Source organism: Meles meles, chromosome 5 (assembly GCF_922984935.1).
Source record: "Meles meles chromosome 5, mMelMel3.1 paternal haplotype, whole genome shotgun sequence".
Lineage (NCBI taxonomy): Eukaryota > Metazoa > Chordata > Mammalia > Carnivora > Mustelidae > Meles > Meles meles.
In genome coordinates, this window is record NC_060070.1 from 101,451,145 (window position 1) to 101,470,082 (window position 18,938).

The 18,938-nt window shown below is 43.5% G+C and overlaps 1 protein-coding gene across 1 annotated transcript in view; it reads right to left on the minus strand.

Moving 5' to 3' along the window:
• Positions 1 to 18,938, minus strand: part of GCLC (glutamate-cysteine ligase catalytic subunit) — a 47,977-nt gene that overhangs the window by 20,092 nt on the left and 8,947 nt on the right. Inside the window, exons 2-4 of the mRNA XM_046004725.1 lie at positions 5,069 to 5,181; positions 4,052 to 4,234; positions 595 to 708 (exon numbers count right to left, since the gene is read on the minus strand). Coding sequence (XP_045860681.1) covers positions 595 to 708; positions 4,052 to 4,234; positions 5,069 to 5,181 — 410 coding nt within the window. The remainder of the gene's footprint in view (positions 1 to 594; positions 709 to 4,051; positions 4,235 to 5,068; positions 5,182 to 18,938) is intronic.

Below are 18,938 nucleotides of genomic sequence, written 5' to 3' on the forward strand. Positions count from 1 at the left end.
TGACAGGCGTGCAGACCTGTCCATGGAATCCACACTGACAAGACCCAAGGTCCCCACCTGCAGGTCAGGAGCATAGGTTGGGGATGATACAGGAGACTCAAGGTACAAAGCAAGATCAGAGTGGTGTGCGCCCTGAAGCCACTTTAAACCCAGGAATGAAACTACAAGCTAGTAGAGCTTGGAGTTAACAGAACACAGAAGGTAAAGAGTTGTATATATTTTGCCCTATTATGAAAGTATATTGACTAGAATGAGATCACTTAGGGGGAGAAAAGGTAGGAATAATTAAGATAAAACTTCCCCAAATGGTGTTTATAGAACTAGGACAGAAAAATATCTACCCTGAGGACCACAGTGTCTAAGCCAATGACTTTAAGGTAACTTATAAGATGGGCAAGTCAGCTGTGCTCTAGGAAGCAGCTCAAGCAGCCAAATGTGCATATCCTGCTGGCTTCCCTGGTTCATTACAAAAGGAGCCTGAATTCAGTCTGTGCTCCGCAAGGATTCTAGGAAGGAGCACCTTACTCTCAGCCCGCAGGATTAAGAGTGAGGGACATCCGTTCCGTGTCTTTTTAAAGGCAGAGCCATACTCACCTAAAGCGGGGGTGCTTGTTTATGGCTTCATCAGGAAAGAAGAGGGACTTGGAAGCTCCACCTTCAACCGGATTGGGCTTGAACTCTGGCAGCGTGAACCCAGGACAGCCTAATCTACAACAAATTGAAGAACTAAGTAGATAGGATTTGTTTTCACAAGTTAATAATGTCCCGCCATCACTGCACCTGTTGAGAACCACCCACACCTGTCTCGCTTCCCCACTCTAGGGGCTCTAGTCCACAAATGCTGTGTAAGTACGGTGCTTTACAAACACCCACTTGTACTCGGTCTTCCTCACTGACATCTTCTTTGATGACTGTAGCCTGTGAGAGACTTTATCAGAGACCTCCATCCACTCAGGATCTCTACAAGACCAGTGCTCTAACCCCTGAGCTATGGAGCCCACTCAGGATCTCTAGAGTGCTTCTTCACATCCTAGCTATCTCTTCATTTAAGAGCAAGAGCCAACCGCACAGAAGTCCCTTGGCTAGGTGACTTCAATTGTCACAGGCTAGGGGTTCCCCCTAGCCGTCCAATGGTTTTTTTTACCAGTTTTCATCTGATTGTTTTTTGACCCTGCATACCCCCATGGCCCCCAACCTGTTGATAAGCTTTGTTCAACTATCAAAGGGCTCTCCTACTTTTTGCCTCTACAGATCACCTCATGAGTCCCTCAGGATTAGGCAATGTCTCTACAGGTGTCCCCATGTGCCCCAAGATCTCCCTGATGTCTGAAACCCAACCTAGGTCTCTTACTTGACCTAACCAAGAGCTTTAATTCCAACACAGAAAAAGGAAGCTCTGTCTTTATCCCTAAACGTAAAGCTCAAATTCCACATCCAGCTCTTCAAGTTAAGAATTTTAAGGTCACTGTTAAATGTGCTGTGAGAGAGGACAAAGACCGACAAAGTTTGCAAATGGAAAACAAGGGAGGCTCTTTCTTGTCAGGGCTTTACATCAGTGGTAGGAAACTTTGGGCTTAAGAGCCAAGACTACCCATGCCTTGTGCTCAGCCCCTACCTTTTATAAAATAAAGCACCTGTTGGCTGCCCATATCCGCCTTGTGAACAACAATGGAATCTGCTGATCTTATCTGGAAACCCGCTTCCAGCTATAATGAGGGTTCCTGAGAACTCTTGCAGCTGTGGGCACTATTTACTAGGAGCCTGCAAACTTCAGGAAAGTTCTGTAAGAGTGGCAGACTTCAATCTCGGGGGTTCCAAGGCAAGCAGAGTTAGGCTGAACGGAGGGAGAATGAAAATGTGTGTTGGGCAGGACAGAGGCAGGCAGCACTGCGGTCCTCAGATCCTCCAGCACTGCTGTTAGCGCAGGCTGGCCCCATCCCACAAACCCTTCTGCAGCCTGGGGAGGGCTTCATGTCTGCCTGGGCCATTACCAGCGGGTCCAATACATGTGCCCAGTGAGCACTTGAACTGAGCCTAGTGTGACTCAGGAACTAAAATTTCTACTTACGTATCATTAACTTAAATATTCATTTGGCCATTGTTTTGGATTATAGCTCCACAATAGAGTTTAGCCTCTTTACAAGAGAAAAATCATACTGTTTATACTTAAGAAACCAAGTACTCCTTTCTCTCTTGACACCAAAACAGAAATTTATCATTTACTACTGATAGGTGAGGCTTACTCCAATAACATTCTTCTTTTGTTGGTAAGTCAAAAAATACCCTGCTATCAAAAAATATATGAACATGTCAAATAAATAAAATCTTAAAAAAATATATATATATGAACATACTCTTAAAACAACAAAAACAAAAAAACCAGATTTTCAGAATAAAACATTCTTCTGTCTCAGCTCTCCCTTTATAATAACTCCTACTGCTTTTAGGATAGCAAGCCAAATTCTCAGTTAATAGGATCTGGCCCACTACCTGCCCAGCCTCCCCTTCTCGGCGTCCTCGCCCCACTGGCCAGCTGCCTTCTGTTCAGCCTGGGACGTCTGCCCACTCTGCTCACTCTCCCTAAGCTGTCCCTCCCCTCCTCACTCCCAGTAAACTTCTCCCAGGACACAGACATCACTCCAATCATCTTCCCCACCTCACAGAACCCACCTGACAACCTCGTCCCCCTCTCTGCTCGGCATCTTGTCCTCAAAGCACTTCCTCAACTTTATATTCCCTGGAGCTGTGGCGACCTGCTCACTCCATCTCTGCAGAGGCAAAGACTCTGCCTGTATTCATGACTGCATCCCCATGCCGCATGGGTCTGGCATGGAGCAGGTACTCAAGTATCGGAGTGAAAGGCACAGTCAGGATCTTTTTTTTTTTTTTTTTTAACTTCCTCCTTAAAACACTAGGGCAAAGGACTAAGCCAACTCCTTTCCCAGCAAACCTGCCCACCCTCAACCAGGTGGGGCTCTTCTGGCAGGCAGAGGGGAGTGGACTGCATGACAGAACGAAGCAGTCACAGAAAATAAGAGATGTATCTCTAAATGTCCGAGTTGCTTAAATAGGGTTTCGACCACTGAGATGTTACACTGAGGATTTTTAAAGAGAAAATCCTAAGTGTCTTTCCAAGACCAGCAGTAGAACCCTGAACGCCTGTGTTCATTACAGGTATTTATCAGAGAAAAAGAGGGAGGGTATAAAAATAGTTCTAAGTGTTTCAGTCTGTGGATACCAATCCCAAAGCTCTTTTGAGCCCTGAGGAGGTTAAGCACACTTTGCCACAATCTGACAGCTAGCCAGCACAGATAAGTCAGATTTACAATTCGGTAGAACGGCATTTGTAAGGGCTTGATGCCGAGCTCCTATTATGCCCGTGTGGTATTTATGTACCTCATTCTAGGCTAAGAGCATAGCTTCACTATTTACGTCTTCTTTACTTTTAGGAACTTTTACGCCTAACTAAGATTTGATGACAACCCCTAAGTTTCCTTTTCAACACAAGACACAAACATGGCCGAATGACACACACACCCCCACCCCCGTTCAAGTTAGGACGTATCAACAGTGGACTGGGCGCACTGATGCCAGCCCTCCAGCAGGCGACCCTCGCAACGGCCACTGATGCCAGCACTGGCCAGCGGAAGCCACTGTGAGAGTCAAGTGGGGAGAGCACCTGATTGCCATCAGACTCCACTCCTCCTCGCAGGGTCAGAACTGCTTGGCAGACGAGCCGCTCCCTCCACCCCAGCCCGGGATGGGTGCCGCCACAACCCTAGTGGTCACTGTGGTCCTTACGGTCCTGTCCACAGAGGCCAGACGAATGCTCTCACGGAGCAGTGCTCCGGCCCACCACCCATCGGCTGATGTTGGCACACAAGGTCTGCCTGCGGCTCTAACATGACAGATTCCATCAAATGCTGCATATAAAGTATAAACTGTCTGTGAAGTAGGAGAACTGGATGGTCAAATGCTTGGGTCATGATTGGCTCTTTTAGAACCTAAAGCTCTGAACGATCCGCTGGGGCATGTTCATACAGGAACTAACCTGGGAAATGAAGTGATTGTGCAGAGAGCCTGGTTTTCTCCTAATAAAGAAGTCGCTTCCTTCCGGCGTTTCCTCATGTTGTCTTCGACGGTGTTGAACTCGGACATCGTTCCTCCGTACGGCTGTCCGGGTGTGCCTTCAATCATGTAACTGCCATACTCGGGTCTCCACAGGGTAGGATGGCTACAGAGGAGGAAAAATTCCATTCCCTCATATTTTGTTGCTGTCCACTCAATTTTTAGAAGTTTTTAAAAAGTCACTTCCAAAAATGGAGACGCCACTCCATATAAATGAAGCTAAGAACTGCTTTACAGTTCCCAAAGGCTGGTCATTCTCCAGAGCTCCTCAGATAGGTGAGGGTTGGAAGTACAGGGGCCAAAATATTTGTAAGTAACTGAAAACCACACACAGGGTGCTCGCTGTCCAAGACAAGCACGCCCACTTTGTGAGAAAGGAGAGGAGGCCATAGGGGCTTTTTCAGTTCACTGCTGGCCTCCAAACTCAAAGGCAGTCTCCCAAAATCGAGTGAGCAGGAAAATGGAACTGAAAAGCACATGCCCCTTCACCTCTTTGCTTAAAGAAATATTAAAAGACAATCCTGCCAGCCAAACAAACTCAGTCTAAGTTCTATCTGATCCCACGGTTTGGGATCTCAGTAACACTGAGTCACACTCTGTCCACAGTTTCCGCTCCCCCCCTTTCTTTTTCTTTCAACATTTAGTAATAGTAAGCAGGCTTCATATTGTGTTTATAGTCCTAAGTACTTAAACACATTAATGTATTTAAAATGTCAACACCCTACACAGGAGGTATTATTATCTTCACTCTACAGATGCGGAAAGAGAGGCACAGAGACATTAAGCATCTTGCCCAAGAGTACACCCAGCTATGAAGCAGGGGAACCTGTGCTCTCATCTCCGATGCCATCCTGCCTCCTAGACACTGGAGGAACATTCCACTTTAGCAGTTCCACCAGGTTCACAAACACTAAAGCAACCCTTTGGTTTATCTGCTTACTTTGGGTTTGTCCTTTCCCCCTTTTCTTGTAGAGTTTCAAGAACTTCCTCTCCGGACAGGACCAACCGGACTTTCTTATTTTCATGATCAAAAGATACCAACATGTATTCCACCTGTTGAAAGTAAAAGAACGATTAACCTTCTTCCAGACTCGTGTTCAGTGTAACCTTTGGGAGGAGGCAGGGAGATGTGAAGGTCAGAAAGGACCCACAGTAATTGGAGACAGTCACATTTGCTTACACTACATGGCACACAATGAGTGTTCTTTTGCACAGTATGAAAAGCTGGAGAAAATCAGTCAATAGTGCCCCTGTTTGAGAATCAGAACTTATTCCTCCATTACTTCTTTCTCCTGCTCTACTTAATATCTCAAAGAAAAGTCAAGATTTTGATAGATCATACTTCATAAGTATTTCAAAGCTAAAAAATTCTGTCAACTGAAGTTACAAAACGAAGTTGCATTTTTAAATTTATTTCCTCAAGTGGCTTATTGTAAGTTTATGAGAGTGGGTATCTGGATAGAATATCAAGGCAGATAATGTTCATTTACTGGCAGGTTATTAAATCCCATTGTTAAGTCTCACTGTTGGAGAGTTAAATCATAACCATAAACACACCAGTATGGACAAGTTATCTTAGGAGTTTCAGCAATGTAGTTTTGGTTCTTCAAGAGTAACTTAAGACAGCTTCCCCACCCTGAAACCATATACGATTTACAATGCAAGGTGCACTAGTGCATTTATAATACCTGGTGGAATTCTGATAAAAAATCAGGAGTTTAATACCAAAGTAAGACTTTTCTGGGTGGAGTAGAGCCTGCTTTTGTCTTCCCTGAAATCACATGCTTTAAATCATGATAGTTGGTGTAAACAGTGAAAACTCGGAATCACGATTTATGGCTGAAATAAAATATCCATATGTACGTGAAAAGGTATGGAATCGGGCCGTTCAGGCAAACACTTGAGAGTACCCTTTGGGCAAGATACCAAGAGACAGAAAAGGTGATAAACTACTGCCCCGCGAAGAAGACGAGTCAGCAGAAGTATTTTGTTTGGCTTATCATAAAAGAAAAATAAGAAAAAAAAAAGTAACAATATATCCAGTATCTACCTGACCTTTCACATGTAAATCCAGATTTCCAGCCTTGAAAACAACAATCCACAAGCCCATTCCTACTGGGTGGGGCATGCTCTGGTCTGCAGTGGCCTATTCTTACTTATGTGTACCTGCCTGGTCTGGGAGGGCACTGCAGTCAGCCACCCATTAACGCAGACACAGCCATGTTCAGCAAGAGAGAGTTTTGCACCTAAGCTAAGAAATGGAATTATAAAGGGGAAAAATGTCAGAAAACCAAAGAAAATAACCTGGCAGGTTTAAACAACAAAAACTAAACTTTCAACAAACTTTTCAATAAAACTACCTTTTATTAGTTGTTGCTATGGACTGAATGTGCCCAACTCCCCCAAATTCACATGTTGAAGCCCTTATTCCCCAATGGGATGGGATTAGTGTTCTTATTAGAAGAAATAAGAAAGATGATCTCTCTTGCTACCATGTGAGGACAGAGCTGCTTGTAAGCTAGGAAGAGGGCCCTCACCTGGAAATAAATCTCTTGCCACCTTTCCCCTTGGACTTTGCAACCTCCAGAACCATAAGAAATATGTGTCTGTTGTTTGAGCCACCTAATCTATGGTAAATGTTACAGTAGCCTGAACTAAGATAGCTAGCTGTCTTACTGATGAATTTAAGTTCCCATTCTTGCTTTTCTATTAGAATTTTTTAGTTCAAGAAATAGGTTAAGACTATTTGCTTTAGCTACATGAACCAGAATTGTGAAATCTGCACTTGTATAATCACTCAATATAAAATGTCTGAAAACTGTGAGCTGCAGAATCCAGAAGTGCTTCCAAATTTAAGTACAGATTGTCAGCTATTTGGGAGTCCTAGATCTGGATGGAGAAGCTAAGAGCTGATAGAACAAGAAACTTCATTAAGTCTCAGGAATGGATATATAAAAATATCCTAAGTGTAAGAAACAAGTTTACTTTTAAATGAGCATAAGAAAGGGCATGCTGTGAATTTTCATATGTGGATCCTAATCTCCAAATCCATCATTCGAAGGAGGAAGGATCACCTATTTTACAGATATGCAACGATGCTCAGAGAGGCTGAATAAGCTGCCCAAGGCCACAGGGTCAGGGCAGGGATGTGAACCAAGCCTGCCTGCCCTCAAAGCACAGCACACTTTGCTGCTAGGACTCTAGAGAATGCCAATTTTGGTGAGTGGTAAGAAATTTTTAGAAAAATCGTTACAGGGGGCCTGAATGGCTCAGTTGGTTAGGTATCTGCCTTCAGCTCAGGTCATGATCCCAGGGTCTTGGGATCCAGCCCCATGTCTGCCTATCTGCTTCGCAAGGAGCCTGCTTCTCCCTCTCCTCCTGGCTTGCACTCTATCTCGGTCACTGTCTCTTAAATAAAATCTTTAAGAAAGAATCATTATAAGCTATATAAAGCAGGGACAGGATATAATGCTGGCTGAAAATCTCACAAATTCATTATGCCTCAATTTTATGAAGTGGGCCTGACATCATAGAAGCTGAGATTCTGCAGTTACAGTCTGAGATTTAAGCAGATGCCTTAGCCCAGCTTCGGCCCAGGACAGAGCTTCTGGCTCTACAATGCCTTGCTGACTCCGAGGAGGAATCTTCCTACTTCCAAACTTCCTCCTTTGATCACTGGCTCCAGCGCATCTGCAGGCCATCATCAGTAATCTGTGTTCTCTTCTTAACCAGAGAGCATTTCCTCCAAGACAGATGAAGAGATACTTCCTAGCTTACTGGGTTCCCATCATTTATCTGTTAAAAAAGGAGCAAGAATTTTTGCACCCACTTATATAAATAGGCTAAAGTGCAATAACTCTTATTGGTTTCCAAGTTTTGAAAGAATTGAAATCCTTAGTTTTCAAAATCACTGTGAGACCACGAGTTTAAAGCATGGGAAGGGCAAAAGAACGAAAAGCTCAACCTCAGCCCCAGTTTTATCAGCCAAATGGATGACATTTAAAATGCTTACAAACCAAACTCTCCTTAATTAAAAAATAATCATCCATGATCTCATTAAGCAAATGAAACAGAAACACATCAGAATATTTACCCAAGTGAGAAAAAAAAACAAAAACAAATAAATGCACTTACTTTTGGATAAAATGGAAGTTCAGTTACAAGCCTTAAGAAATCCCTAAACACTTTTCAAACTCAAGTTTAAGGTTCTTGGAAGTAATCTTCCCTCCCCTAAGTTGCTTTGATTTTTCTGCCTCAGTGCTCAGGATGGTTCTTTCAGCTCTTGCCTTTTTTGTTACCTTTTTAAACCCTTCCCCTACCCACCTCAATACATTTATGTTTCTTTCTAATTCTAGATCACACAAGCATCAAATAATTAACTCGATCTTTCCTAACAGTCAAACTAGAGCCAAAATGGAGTTTGGTTCAGTGAGCTAGCTATTGAGTGGTAATAAAATGACACATTAAGGCAATGCTGTCCCTATGTAGAATACCTAAAGCCACGGTGATTTTTATTATATCTGGATTTTGTCCCCATCTTAAACTTCCTTTTTGCATTCAACGGATGACAGAAAAGGCAAAATCAAGGAGAAAATAACAAGAGGGCACAGAGGCCCTTCTGAACACAACACATTCCAAGGACTAAACATACCAGCTTCCAAACATGTTTGAAACAGCATGTGGGCTGTGTATTTAGAGTTACAGCAACATCTATGCACGCTGCACACATACACAATCCCGAAGGCATCATAAGCAGCCTGCAGAGTGACTAATTCACATTTGTGTAATCAACATAGTATTTGGAAGTAGCAAGAATAGCCACTGGGCTCTATTCTTGGCACACAGATCATTAACTCTCTAAATGCAACTTAGGAACGTTGCTAGGCGGTACCCATCAGTTATCTTTTTAAATGGGGCGGGGGGAGACAATAAAAATAACTAGCCACTATGTGAGACACATATTTTTAAATGTGCACTTTTTCTACAAATGAAAATTAAAATTTAGATTTCATTGCTAAAAATGCTAAGTTTTACCCCACTATGGTAAAAAGCCACTAATAGAACAGTTGAATCAAAGACAAAGGCCCACTCAAAAGACTATTATGTAGGCTATGTATATACAGTGTTGCTAGGAATGACCTGAACACAACAATCCACTAGTTATTCAGTGCAGGTTTACACAAGCATGAGGTGCTTTATGCTCATCCAAAATTAGGCCAATAAAGTAAAGAATCTTAATTGAGATGATGTAAGTACACTGGACAATGCTGGATATATAGCAGACTGTGAAATACTTGTGGCATCAGAGTTCAAGATAACAAGAGTAACTGTGAATATCAAAATACTCATTTTTTTCCCTTAGGATTTATGTTACCTTTAAATGGGATTTACCACCAGTTTAAAATAAATTTCCTTTGTAAAAAAAAATTTTTGGGGGGGTACTCTACCTGAAGGTAAGGGTTTTTTTTTTTTTAAAGATTTTATTTATTTATTTGACAGAGAGAGAGGTCACAAGTAGGCAGAGAGGTCACAAGTAGGCAGAGAGGTCACAAGTAGGCAGAGAGGCAGGCAGAGAGAGAGGAGGAAGCAGGCTCCCTGCAAAGCAGAGAGCCCGATGCGGGGCTCGATCCCAGGACCCTGAGATCATGACCTGAGCCGAAGGCAGAGGCTTAACACACTGAGCCACCCAGGCGCCCCATGAAGGTAAGGGTTTTAAGGAGCTTAGAACTTGACGAAAGGCTAGACATTTTATAAAACAGGAGTGTTTAAATCTCTACTTCCTGGAGGTAAAAATGGTGCTTAATTAGGAAAGCAATCTAGTTCTATACGGCTCAGAAGCAGTTAGAGGCAGTTCCTTGTGTTTAGGGAGGTTCTACTTTTGAGAAATTCTTTTGTCTCTAGCCATCCTACCGAAATTCAAAATTTGGGGTTCAGGGCCAGCTCCTCTACTCCACTGTTGGTGTTTTTCCAGTGGTCCAAGCAGTAGTCTTGACTCCTGCTAAAACAACCTGTCACTTCTCAGAGACCCAGTTTGCTCTTTACACTAACTCCAAAACAAGCCCACAGCCACTTTGGGGGTTAAGGATACAGTTAGAGTTCATGACAGATCAGCACCCAAACCCACAGGCTTGCTGTCTGCCCCCAACCCCTGTCCTTTCACCCACTCAGCAAGGCCCAGTATTGGATAGGTGCTGCCAATACGGTGAGTCAGGCAGGTGCGGCTCCTGTTCTCAAGCTTCCACTGCTCCTAGATCCACAGCCAGTAACACAAAAGAACGAAACGATCTGGGTAAGTGCTCGTGATGACCAAGCAGAACTGTGCATATGTAGAACTGATCTAGTTTAGGAGATCAGAAGGCTTCCTGGAAGAAAGGGATTGGCCAGATGAAGGGGAGGGTCTACTGATGTTTCAACAACCTCCCAGAGGATTCCCAAGCTTTCCTCTACCAACATTCTGACTGCAGCATAATCACACGTCTGGCTGGTCAGAGACGCAGATAAACTGGGTCCGCCCAATAGAGATGATGCCACAACAGTCCTCCCCTACTTTAGAAGCAGTTTTAAAGCTAGCAGCCAAGCCTTCCGTCCAGAAGACCGTTATCTACCATGGCAAAGTACAAATGACCAGTATGTTTGAGCGCATGCTCAACTGTCCAGTTGATGGTATTTATTTCCGTCCCTAGCAAGAGACCCAAACTCAGAGCACCCAGCTGCCATGATGTTTATTTTTTTTAAAGATTTTATTTATTTGACAGAGATCACAAGTAGGTAGAGAGGCAGGCAGAGAGGGGGAAGCAGGGTCTCTGCTGAGCAGAGAGCCTCATGCGGAGCTCGATGCCAGGACCCTGGCATCATGACCTGAGGCGAAGGCAGAGGCTTTAACCCACAGCCACCCGCGCCCCCATGATGCTTAGTTTTAAACACCTGCGCTTAAACAGGGAAGACCTAAATGAGGAGACCAAAAGAAGAGCTGTGCTTCAAATACTGAACCGACTTGAGTAAAAAATTCTGATATGGATATAATGACATTTGATGGGGCTCAGAATGGGGTTTAAGGCAGACTCCCAAGTGAGACACATCTAGTGATATCAATATCAAATATCAAAACCACTGTTTTATGCAGTAACTTCTAAGCACTTCTGGGGGGCTAATAACCATGAGGTAGAAACTCTTGACACACGTGCTTTTGTACAGGCTTGTATATGGTGAGGTTTTAAACTTCTGATAGGTTATATTAAACTGCGACACGGGCCCCAAAGAATGCTTTAGTTTAGTCTAAAGTCATATCAAATTCTTAAATTATTGGATGTATTTTGACTTTCCTACTACGAGATATCATTTTATACCACAGAATTACACAGGGTGTACTCTAGGGAAGTTTATGCTTTTGGAAAACAAAATAAATGTGGCCTCACCCTGACCTGGTCTTCTGTTGGCATCCTAGATTAGGACTTCAGTTTACGGAGTACACAGCTTTTTATTTATAATGTGTTAATCTCAATTTTAACAATACATAACATCAGTGAATTTCCTGTATGATTCAGTGAAGTAACTTCCTTGAATCATTATCTTGGCCCACACAAAAATTTTTTCACATGCCAAGATTAGTAATATGAAGCCTAAGTGAAAAAATGGAAGACTTTAAAGGAGGGAAAGAAGGGGCGCCTATAGGTGGCTCAGTTGGTTAAGCCACCAGCCTTCTGCCTGCAGCTCCCCCTGCTTCTGCTGTCTTCTCTGACAAAATCTTAAAAAGAAAAAAAAAAAGACCACGTTAAGGCATTCCTACGTTCTTTCTAATGAAATCTAGCAGAACCCAACCAGTCTTCTCACACAAACTGACCACACAAAAGGCAGTTCCATCAAGTAAAGTCACCAATGGTGAGGGCATTCAGCAGTTAAATCAACTAACCTAATCCCTAACCCTTCCTGAAGACACAGTATTGTAAATATTTTTGTTTACCTAAAAACATCTGTACTTCAGACCTATAGCTTCTGGGTTCCAAGGACAAGTGCATTCCTCAGCTCTTTGCTGTGAACACATTCCTCAGCCAGAGTCCTGGTCGCCATGTGACTAACAAGAAGTGAGGTATCCAGGTCCCCAGACAGAGGCTGCTCGGGATCGACTGCTCTGCGGCGCTTAGTGTTGGGGACTGTGCGCCAAGAACCTGTGAGGCGGCTCCTAGCAGGCGTGGGCGAGCTTAGGGCTCTCGTGGGGGGCATGCTGCTGCGGGAGGGAGAACACCCACTCTCCATGGTGGTGCCCAGCTCTGCCCGAATGCACACCTAGGGCTGGGAGAGCAAGAAACAAGCATACTCCTTTACGGTAAAAGTTAGGTTGGTCTGAATTCAAGGACTGCCCAGGAAAAAGAAGTTTGGAGTTTTAGTTTTTAGAACTAGTCGTAGACTAGCCCACCAAACTAAGGATTTAAAAAAGAAAAAAAAAAAAAAAAAGCACTTTCTAAAAAGACTAAGTGAGAGCCAATGCTAAAAGAAAAATTCCATCTCCAAAGTGAGTGCTGTGCCCAGAAGGGCTCACCTATGCCCCCAGTGACAGCGCAGGGCGTGGGGATGGTGGGCAGAGATTCAACACCTCCAATTCTAATGCTATATTCCACCATCGCAAGAATCTGAGCACACTCTTGCATAATTCCATCTCAGAAAGGCAGCATCAGGGCTCCCTCTTCAGGAAAGACTCCTGGATGTTTGGGCAGATTCCACCAAGAGCAAAGTTCTAACCTTATATTGGGGTGTGGAAGATGGAGACTCCTATTAATACAAACTCCTTTCCTGCCATATTTCAAGTTCACGTTAAAGAGGCAAGTCAAAGCACCCGATTTCTGGCCCGCTACCTGCTGCCCCTGGCCAAGGCTGGCACAGGCTGCATAACTATCAAGTGAGGTCAGCCTGATGTTCATATAAAGGGCTCACCCGCCTCTGCCCTTTCACAGGGCTCCACTGCCAGCAAAAGATTAGCTGGGAAGGCCGCAGCCACATTACTAAACCTGTTAGCATTTGTCCCGCAGACCGAGAAATTTACCAAGCGTATTCAATATTATAGTTTGGAAAGGATGTTGGCGTTTCACTAGAAGGGAATCACTGGCCATCTGGTACGAAAAACACTTGAGCATCTGTGGCTCTAAGACATTTATATGTTCACTCAAACAAAAAAAGCCTACTTCCTTTATCACCACCATCCCTTCCTCTTTTTCTGTCCACCTTCCATCTCCTCTTGGGTTGGAGCCCATGAAGACTGTCTGAGCATTCTTCCTCCTGCTTACTTGGGAGCTGGTATATGGGGGAAGCAGGCTTTGGAGTCCATCCGATACTGGGAAGAGGACAAGCTGTGTGTCAACTGCCTAAAGCAGTAGCAACTACACAGCACCCCACAGATGCTGGTGGCTATTGTTTTCCAGCTTGCGGGCGAGGCTACGGTTACTGAGGCAGAACAGTGTCTTAGAGGTGCTTTCCAAATGCTGTCGGCTGTAATCAACATTACAGAAAGATCTTGAAATAGAGACTATCAGAATAAGTCACTGATAGGAAGGGAAGGACGATCTCACCAGAATATTTCCTCTGGCATTTGTTTCAGGGACCACTGGTCTCAGTTAAAAGTGAAAGCTCATAGTGTAGAACACTGCTAATTCTGCAGTTAAGTAGTCCTGGGTTCCTGCACCAAGCAGATCCAGTCATCCCCCTCCTCTTTGAAACTTTCAAGCGGCTCCCACTGAGCAAAAAACCCCACACCCCTCATCAAACCTCCCTCTTCCCCACCACGTTTCTGTTTTTCCAACACCAAGTCAGGGCCTTGACAGCACTTTTCTCTGCTTGGGAAGATTTTACTTCAGCCCTTCACACAGCTGGCTCCTGTGGGTCTCAAGTTCAGTGCTACCTTTTCAGAAAAACCTTTGCTGACCACCCGGCTCCCCCAGCACGAGCACCTCCTTGTCCCCATCCCCAAGGGGGCACTACTACTGCTCAGAACAGTCTTAATTTTCCCTCTTTTCTTAGAAATATTACAATTACAGACATTTGGAATTTGTCTTAGACTCTGGGCGCCTTAGCTTCATCATTTGAAGAAATAAGTGGGGGCAAAAAGAAAGTTCCTTCCAGCTCTAAAGCAATACAAGTATCCCCCAGCTTTCAAAAAATCTGAGTCAAGCCACTTTGTATGAAAGCCCTATAAGAGCACAGGTTTCCCCGTTATTGGAAACCACAGTGTCCCCGTAAAAACTTTCGAAAATCAGAATTGATTAGAGTGAAGAGTGTTCCCTGTTTTCCAAAAGTTTGTGGTGGGCCACTTGCTTTTACAAAAGACCTTACATTAGCATGGTAACTGCCTCCCTCCAGCCCCCCACAAAAGCAAAAATCCTCTTTGGATTTCTTTCGGTTAGTGAAAAACATACTAACATAGGTCTTTCATAAAAGCAAAAAATGCCATAATGCAAAACTTACAGAAAGTGAGGGATAAAGTTATCTGTTTTTGCTAATTGAAAGAAATTTGGAGGTTTTTGTTTTTGTTTGCCTTTATGGAAAAAGGCGAAAATAATGCCCCCCCCCCCCCGCCCCCAGCAAGCCCTTATAGAGACAATGGGCACACCAAACATCAAGAGGGTAGACAAATCCCTTCCCTCGGAACTACAACCAGCAGGTCAGTCTAAAGTAGACATAGTTCTGACCTGTGTCAGTGAGCATCTAGGCTTTATCTTAGGTTATTTTGTGCACCCGTTAGCAAGATACATCCCAAAGTATCAAAAAAGTCTAAGGTTGGGCACCTGGGTGGCTGAGTTGGGTAAGCAGATACCTTCAGCTCAGGTCATAATCCGAGGGTCTTGGAATCCAGCCCCAAGTCGGACTCCCTGCTCAGTGGGGAGTCTGCATCTCCTTCTGCCTATGCTGTTCCCTCTGCTTATGCTCTCTCTCAAATAAAAGCTTAGAAAAAAAGGTCTAAGGTTATTTTGGGAGTCTGGAAACACCCCCAATTTTTTCCATATATTAATAGTAATTGCTTCTTCTCTTTACACGATTTTGGGTTACAAAAGGTTTCATAGGGATGCTTCACTTTTGGTTGATGGGGGAAATCTATATTTCTGTATTTCTATTAAGCTCTTCTAGAAATTCTTAGTGTATGATCAGCCATTTTTCTTTTACTTTCAAATATGTTACTCACTCTGCACTGCCAGGAAGGTAATTTTATTCAAATGCATTGTCTTATTGCCCAAAGCTTACCCCTTTCAAGCATATGATATCTTGCAAATTTACCCTCTAAAGCTGATTACATCCTCTTCTGCTATCAATAGGAAGGTCCTAAACACACTTTTATTTTTTAAGGCTTCAGACTTCATCAGCAATTTCATTTAACTAGAATCACAGCAGAGCAAGGTTCTTAGAAGTACAATGGGCTGCCACATCTAGATGTGGTTTTCACAACTGCTCTCTGAATTGGTCTCTCTCGCTTCTGCCTCGATTGATCTGTTTATTATAATTCACCCTGAACTGAGAAGCCAGATGCCAAGCTTTCAGGATTGTGCATTAAGTGAGTGTTCTCAGGGTAAGGGCTTGAGACGCTTTTAGGAGGAAAGTACATAAACTCTGTCCTTAGAAGCCTTTTGTTTACTTCCTAGTCCTCTGAGTACTAAAGCCCCAATATCAGGATCCCTAGATACAATTCAGTACAGCAGTGGCAGCCTTGGGAGGGCCAAGAGGAGAGGACTACCATGCTTAAGCACAGGCAGGGCTGCTGAAAGCATGCTGGCTAAGAAGGTACCTTCCATGTACCCAACTTGTGTAAATAGGTCAACGTTTCCAGAAGGAAATGAAGGACATACTCCTAAATAACCTCTTCAGGTTTGTCTGTGGTTTAAAGTGCTCAGAGCATATCCTTCCAAATAATAAAATCTTTTTTTTTTTTTTAAAGATTTTATTTATTTGACAGACAGAGATCACAAGTAGGCAGAGAAGCAGGCAGAGAGAAAGAGAGAGGAGGAAGCAGGCTGCCTGCCGAGCAGAGAGCCCGATGTGGGGCTCGATCCCAGGACCCTGAGACCATGACCTGAGCCGAAGGCAGAGGCTTAACCCACTGAGCCACCCAAGCGCCCCCAAAGCTTTTTTAATTAAAAAATGTTAACTTCCTAGGGTTGCAGGTCACTGGTGCAACCCTTAACTCTTGAAAACACTTCAGACAGGGCCAGCCAGCTTTTACAGGTACTTCAAGATCCTGACTATCTCTCTGGAGCATTAAAATATGTGAAGCCCTGTGCACCCCAGCCCATGACCCCCACAAGTAATCCAAACAGGGCAGAGTCACAGCCCGGAATCTTACTAGCTTCCAGGAAAAGGGTCACGGAGTCTCTTGCCTAACAGTTTTGTTTTAACTCTGCTACATCAGCATCCAGGAAAAAAAAAATGCTTTAACCAAATACAAAGGACTAAAAAAAGGACCTCAGGAGAAGGAAGACAAGACCAGTGGATGTGTGTGAACATTTATGTAATGAGGAACATCTGGTTTGGGATCCTTTTGTAATTTTGTTCTGGAAATAAGTTTAACTACCAAATCCCAAATGGTCTGACCATGACAGACACAGAAATCCTAAGCATACAGAAAGCACTTCAGTGTCCAACAGCAGAATTGTAGCCATATAAACTCTCCAAGGATATACCAATCCAGATAACCAAGGTTTCTGAATACCTAGCAAGCTGTATCCAAAATGAGCTCTTTGGGCTACAAGACTGAGGTTTAATCATGTTTCCTCAATGTCTTAAACCATGTCTGAGAAACCCAATCTTTAAGTGGAGACTCAGGGTCGCCATTCTAATATATTCTATCCATTACAATCATTTTTAACGTGCAACAGAGACAACTTAACAGCCATGGACGTTATTCCTTACGGGATACCCAAATTCATATACTATCCAGTTCAACTAAAATAGTTCAATTCTATTTCTTTCTAAAATTATAACCAAGATTTTAAGGACCCTATGAGCTCTGAAAACATCCATGGGCGTTGTGCCATTTATTTTGGCCAGAAACCAACTTTTGCTTTTCTCCCAAATTCTTAATATGTTCCAGATAGGCTGCTGCCAAAGCCTCCGGTCCCTCCCCCACCAGCAAATCCAGTGGCTTCACTTCAGTTCCCATCCTTCCACAGCTCTCGAAAGCGTGCTCTCCTCCTTCCCGCACCGGACAGCGCTACTACCCCCACACGCCTTCCTCTCAGGATCCCACGGATTCATCAGGGTTCTGAGGTGCCACCAAGGTCTCTTCTCCCTGGGCTAGCTGGCTCTCCACTTGGGTTTGAAGCACAATCTTTAGGCCGTGGCTGCCCCACCATACACACAGCTCAGATGTTGCTCCAGCTTTCTTCTGTCTTACCTGGTATTTCTACTGAATGAGTAGAGGGCTCCTTAAATTAAAGGGTTGCAGAACAGAATATCCAAACCAACAGTTCCCCAAGGAACCATCCTACCAGGGAGTCTTACTCATCTATCATCTTTGCCAGGAATAGGTATGAGAGACATAACTTAACCGCTCATGTGCCTGGTCCTTTCACTCCCTCTTTAAAGTATCTCTCTTTTATTTTATTTTTTTAATTTTAGAAGACTATTTGTCGCAGAGAAACAGAACGAGAGTAAGCACACAAGCAGGGGGAGAGGCAGGCAGAGGGATAAGCAGGTTCCCCGCCGAGCAAGGAGCCCGATGTAGGACATGATCCCAGGACCTTGAGATCATGACCTGAGCGGAAGGCAGACATAAACTGACTGAGCCACCCAGGTGCCCCTAAAGTAACTCTTTAGTATATGCAAATCTTTATCTCCAGATTCCTAAGCTACACTCTCTTCTCTCACCTAGCAATGACATGTCCTCCATAGTGTGGGTCCTTGTCTCTAGTTAATCCTCCCAATCCATTCCATTTCACACTATGATCAAAGGGACCTGGAAGAAATTCCCTTGTACCAGTCTTGGACTTAACAATACTGTATCTCCTGACATGGCCTATTACATAGGACCCTCAACAGCCTGAATCCAACGTACTTTTCTAGCATCAATTTCTAGGCATTCCCTTTTCCCTGCTTCAGTCCTGTGTTACTGCAATACTCCCTCAACATCAGGCTCCTCCGTAATCTCACCTTTGTGCATTCCCTTTTTTCCTTGCTTCTCCAACTCACTTTGAGACCTATCAGAAGATTCACTCCCCACCTTCCATTCACAAGACTCCCAGAGCCTCTAGATATACAGCAAACTCTTCCTCTCCTCCCTCCTGCACAGCCACCCATCTGCCTCCCACTCGAGTTCACGGGTGGAGAGCTTCTCACTTTTCTTGACTTCTCTCTTCAACCCCATGACCTAGCACAGGAAGTCCTTAATATATAGGAAGTATACAATAAATACTTAGTTTAAAAGTTCTCCATCATAGAAATAAAGCCTTTAGTGTTCTGCCATATGTAAGTGAAATTTAAATATCATCTTTTTTCAAGAAAACATTTTCACAATACCATCTTGCTTTTAATGGAAAAGTTGTGAAGCTCAAATAGGCTTAAGACATTAAAAAATTTCTAGAAACCTAGTATTCATGGCTTTATAATTACTCTGTCAGTAGCCAGTGAACTATATTATCTTAGACCAATGCAAAAACCCAAAAGGTGACAGGGTAAAGAAATAGATTCTACCATTTCTTGTATGCATTTCCTGATTTTTATAAGTTGCATGGAATTTAAAGTATTCTCAGTAAATTGTTAAAAAACACAATTAGGAACTATACATATGTAAACATGCAATTCAAAACTAAATGGTAGGGTTGTTTGTTTTTTTATTA